At 47.8% G+C, this 5000-nt stretch overlaps 1 protein-coding gene across 1 annotated transcript in view; it reads left to right on the forward strand.

Annotated features, from left to right (window-relative positions):
- Positions 1-5000, forward strand: part of LOC125025275 (WAS/WASL-interacting protein family member 1-like) — a 62731-nt gene that overhangs the window by 19162 nt on the left and 38569 nt on the right. The window contains exon 3 of the mRNA XM_047613247.1: positions 3373-3570. Coding sequence (XP_047469203.1) covers positions 3373-3570 — 198 coding nt within the window. The remainder of the gene's footprint in view (positions 1-3372; positions 3571-5000) is intronic.

The following is a 5000-nucleotide window of genomic DNA, read 5'->3' on the forward strand; positions in this document are numbered from 1 at the left end:
ACCTCTCCCTCTCCCTTCACCTCTCCCTCTCCCTCTCCCTCTCCCTCTCGCTCCCTCCCTCTCGCTCCCTCCCTCTCGCTCCCTCCCTCTCGCTCTCCCTCTCGCTCTCCCTCTCGCTCTCCCTCTCGCTCTCCCTCTCGCTCTCCCTCTCGCTCTCCCTCTCGCTCTCCCTCTCGCTCTCCCTCTCGCTCTCCACTCTCGCTCTCCACTCTCGCTCTCCCTCTCCCTCTCCCTCTCGTTCTCGCTCTCCCTCTCGCTCTCCCTCTCGCTCTCCCTCTCGCTCTCCCTCTCGCTCTCGCTCTCCCTCTCGCTCTCCCTCTCGCTCTCCCTCTCCCTCTCGCTCTCGCTCTCCCTCTCCCTCTCGCTCTCCCTCTCGCTCTCCCTCTCGCTCTCCCTCTCGCTCTCCCTCTCTTTCTCTTTCTCTTTCTCTCTCTCTCTCTCTCTCTCTCTCTCTCTCTCTCTCTCTCTCTCTCTCTCTCTCTCTCTCTCTCTCTCTCTCTCCCTCCCTCCCTCCCTCCATCTCTCCCTCCATCTCTCCCTCTCCCTCTCCCTCTCCCTCTCCCTCTCCCTCCCCCACTCCCCCCCCACCCCCCCCCCCCTCTCTCTCTCTCTCTCTCTCTCTCTCTCTCTCTCTCTCTCTCTCTCTCTCTCTCTCTCTCTCTCTCTCTCTCTCTCTCTCTCTCTCTAGCTATCTCCGCCTATATATATATATATATATATGTATATAATGTCTATATTTATCTATAAACATATTAGATACACTACTCTGTCACTCCCCTTTATCCTTCTATCAATTGATGTTTTATGAGTTTCCTCATGAAATGCAAATCGGGTGGTGGTTTGCGAAAGAAACGCATGTTCATGGAAGTTGATTGACTTCATGAAACGGATCATTTTTTCATGAGTACATTTCGCTATGACCCGAATAGGGCTAGTAGTGACCTGGCCCTCTTCGCAGTAGTGCCAGCGGGAGGCTTTGTTATGACAGGACTGGCCACCGTTTGGCGTTGGTGGTGGTGGTGGGGGTGGGGGGGGGGGGGGTTGCGGGCTCTAGGTGGTTTCTCAGGTAGATGTCAAGTGTTCTATTCCCAGCGCGGATTAAGTGTTTTACGGCGTCTGGATGTCTTTTCGATTTGTGCTTCAGTCAGTCCTGTGTGCGAGTTGGTGATTATGTCATTGAATAGAGGATGTAGGTTTTCAGTTACTTGTTTGGTGATGTGATTATTTACTATGATGAGTCATTAGATCGGGTACATTCTCTCAGAAAATTATGTTACGCTTTCTGTTAAGAAAAAATAAGAGAAATATAACGTCCTTGCTTCGAATAGGCGCGTCCTCCTCCAATTCCACTTTGTATTTGGCAGAAGGCCGTGAGCGAATCGAACGCGGGCGGGCCCATTCACAGGATCCCGTTGGTCTGCTGGTCACAGAGGCGGCGCCCTTTGATGGGGGGAGATTGGGTTGTGCCTTTGGGTGGAGTGGCTGCGGAAGTGAGATTTGCAACAGCAGCAACAGCAATAGCAATAGCATCATGAACATCGGCAGCGTTGGCCTTTACGGGATTTTTTTGGGAAGCTTTCGAAGGTCGGGAGGATATTGGCCGGCGTCGGAGAAGGTCGTTCGCTCCCGGCTCGCACCTGCGACGCGAGGAGACTTGGTTGTGGTTCCTCGGAGTGGCTTTGCACTCGTTTCCCTGCTCTTACTCTGTAGTCTGCTTCCCTGGCAGATTATTCGAACTGATTTACTTGTGACTTGATTATGTTTGCCTACCTTTAATTTTTTTATTTGTAAGGACGTATATATGATTTTGCTTGCCTACGTTCGTTCTGTTTCATTAACGTTTTTCACAAAGCAGTTTTGGGCAAGGCATACATTCTCGCGGGAATGTATGCAAAAAAAAAAAAAAAAAGAAGAAAAACAACAACAACAGAAAGGTTTAGTAAGATTGATTGCGAATATATCATAATTTTTTTCGTCCTCGTTGCTGGAAAAGGGTGTGTGTGGAGTCGCCATTTTTTAAATTCTTTTACCATATATATTTTTTTCGATTTATGTTTTTTTTTTTTTTTTTTTTTTAGCGATGGTTGGGGAATTGTTCTTCGTAATCTCACTATCGCACGCGGGAACAATGGGGATGATAAGGCCGATACAAAACGCATTCTCATTCCTCTGGTCTGCCGTCTTGTCTTGGAAGGGCTTTTGTTTTGTTCGCTTTCTTCGCTTTTAAATCTATTTTTATCTTTCTTGCTCTATTGTTCTCGCTTGTTTTACTTCTCTTTCGCTCTCTCGTTTTCCTTCTTTCGTTTTCTCGGTTTCCTTCTCGTCTTTTCTCTTCTTTTCTCTTTTTGCTATTTTATTTTTTCTTTTTTCTTTTTCTTTTTCTTTTTCTTTTTCTTTTTCTTTTTCTTTTCTTTTCTTTTCTTTTCTTTTCTTTTCTTTTCTTTTCTTTTCTTTTCTTTTCTTTTCTTTTCTTTTCTTTTCTTTTCTTTTCTTTTCTTCCCTTTTTTCTTTTTTTTCCTTTCTTCGCTTTTTTCTTTTTTTCTTTTCTTTTCTTCTCGTCTCCTCACTCCTTTTCTCTTTTCTTTTCATCTCTTCTCTTCTCTTCTCTTCTCTTCTCTTCTCTTCTCTTCTTTTCTCTGCTCTTCTCTTCTCTCTCCTCTCTCCTCTCTCCTCTCTTTTCTCTCTTCTCTCTTCTCTTTTCTCTTCTCGTCTCCTCACTCCTTTTCTCTTCTCTTCTCTTCTCATCTCTTCTCTTCTCTTCTCTTCTCTTCTCTTCTCTTCTCTTCTCTTCTCTTCTCTTCTCTTCTCTTCTCTTCTCTTCTCTTCTCTTCTCTTCTCTTCTCTTCTCTTCTCTTCTCTTCTCTGCTCTTTTCTCTCCTCTCTCCTCTCTCCTCTCTCCTCTCTCTTCTCTCTTCTCTCTTCTCTCTTCTCTCTTCTCTCTTCTCTCTTCTCTCTTCTCTTCTCTTCTCTTCTCTTCTCTTTCATGTTTGTTTTGCACCGAAGTTCACACCATTTGTCTTGAGAGTAAATTTACCGCACAATTACTCGCATTCCATTCAGTCTGGAGCCTTATTTATATTAGATTAAAAAGATTATTAGGCTATGAAGAATAACAACACTTGTTCAGGAGGACTAGGTTGTGAGAACAAGAAAATAATTATTAGCTCTTGAGAGTAAAATAATAGTTATTAGAGTATAATGGGACAAAAGAATGATTATTCTATTATGAGAACAAAAGAATAATTATGAAATTGGTGTGCAAAAATAGAGCAGCAGCAGCTATTTTGTTTGTTTACTGGCGTATACGCACGCCCTTGGAGAATGGCGCGCCGTGACATTTAGAATGAGTGAGTGAAATCCTTGTGTTTTCAGGGTCGCGGTGGTGCGTGGTGATGCCGCCGCCGCCGCCGCCCGCGCCGCGGATGCCGGGCCCCCCCGCCCCCCCGCGCCTTCCTGCCGCACGAGGAGGCGGCGGCGGAGGGGATGTTCGCGGTGCTCTGCTGGCGGACATCAGGGGCGGCGCCACGCTCAAGAAGACGGTCACCAATGACCGCTCCGCGCCGATCGTCGGTGAGTAGAACTTGTCATTCTTAGTTTCGGGCTCCCTTCGGTGCCCCTCGGTGCCTTTGATCCCAGGTGGGGCAGCGGGCGACGGGGCTCGATCACCAGGGGCCACGGGCGGGTGTGGGCGTTTCGTAGAGCGTTTGCTGTGAAAGGCAACATTGCATATGGAAGGGTGAAATGTTGGTCGGTATTTGCAGTGTATGGCATGCGCTCAGTTATTATGCATGAGAATGAGTTGATAATGAACTGATAACAAATGAAGAAAGGCAAGAAAATACACACACACACACACACACACACACACACACACACACACACACACACACACACACACACACACACACACACACACACACACACACACACACACAGTGTATCAATCAATTTATCAATCTATATCTATGTATCAATTTATATATGATACCTTATGTATGTATACTTACATTTGTTCTTGTAAATGGCTATAGCGAACGCGAGTGAAGAACATATGGTTTATTAGGGTTAAGTAGAATAACCGAGGTAGGGAAACTGACAACAATGGATGCCTGAAACCCAAGAATAAGTACGGATATTTCGAGTGCTTTGGCGAGCAGACGGGGGTGTATCTTGGACGCGGATTCCGGGGGCGAAGATGGTTCACGATCATTGAGTGGCCAGCCGAGCCAGCCTGCGGGTGTTACGTGTTCCGAACACGCGTGTGACGTCTTGCGCCTGCGTGAAACGGCCCGGGGCGCGCGAGAGGGTGGCGGCGGGAAGGGGAGGGGGTAAGGGGGAGGAGGAGGAAGAAGAGAGAGTGAGGGAGGGGCCAATAACTGCTGCAGGAGTAGAGCAGGCAGTGGCTCGCTCGCATTCACAGTAGCCGTTGAGACGTGGTTGGAGATGGTACTCTGCGAGGTACAGGCCGCATCGAGCTAAGGGAGGACCCGGGAGTGCGTAGCGAGGGGGAAATCGCAGCCGAACACGGGACGCGAGGAGAGAGGGAGAGAAGAAACCTCGAGTTGTGGTGTCCTGGTGGTGGTGGATGCTGCAGTGGTGGCGACGCTGCTGCAGTGCCGGCGGTGATCATTCTGGGTTTTGTTGCTTTGGTGCCTCGTAGCATTTGTTCTAGTGACTTAGGCTTATGTTACAGTGCATTGAGATTTTTTTCCCTAAAAAATCTAACCAGTGTTTTTTTCATTGAGATGGTCGTTGATTTCATGAACGAGGTCGAAAAACAGCAGGCGATGCGTTCGCTCGATTCCGGAGCTTCCTCGCGTAACCCAGGGCGGCGAAAACATGGATCCACGCGAAGCCGAACCGTAGCCGAGTGCCATCTGGTAAATATCAGCCAGTGAAAAGGGATATTGCGTCGCTTTTCAACTGGGATTGATCGTGGATGGCGTGCCTTGAACACCCACTCCCCAGGCTGGCGTTTTGTTTTCTTTATTGATGCTAGA

This window comes from Penaeus chinensis, chromosome 4 (genome assembly GCF_019202785.1).
Source record: "Penaeus chinensis breed Huanghai No. 1 chromosome 4, ASM1920278v2, whole genome shotgun sequence".
Classification (NCBI taxonomy): domain Eukaryota; kingdom Metazoa; phylum Arthropoda; class Malacostraca; order Decapoda; family Penaeidae; genus Penaeus; species Penaeus chinensis.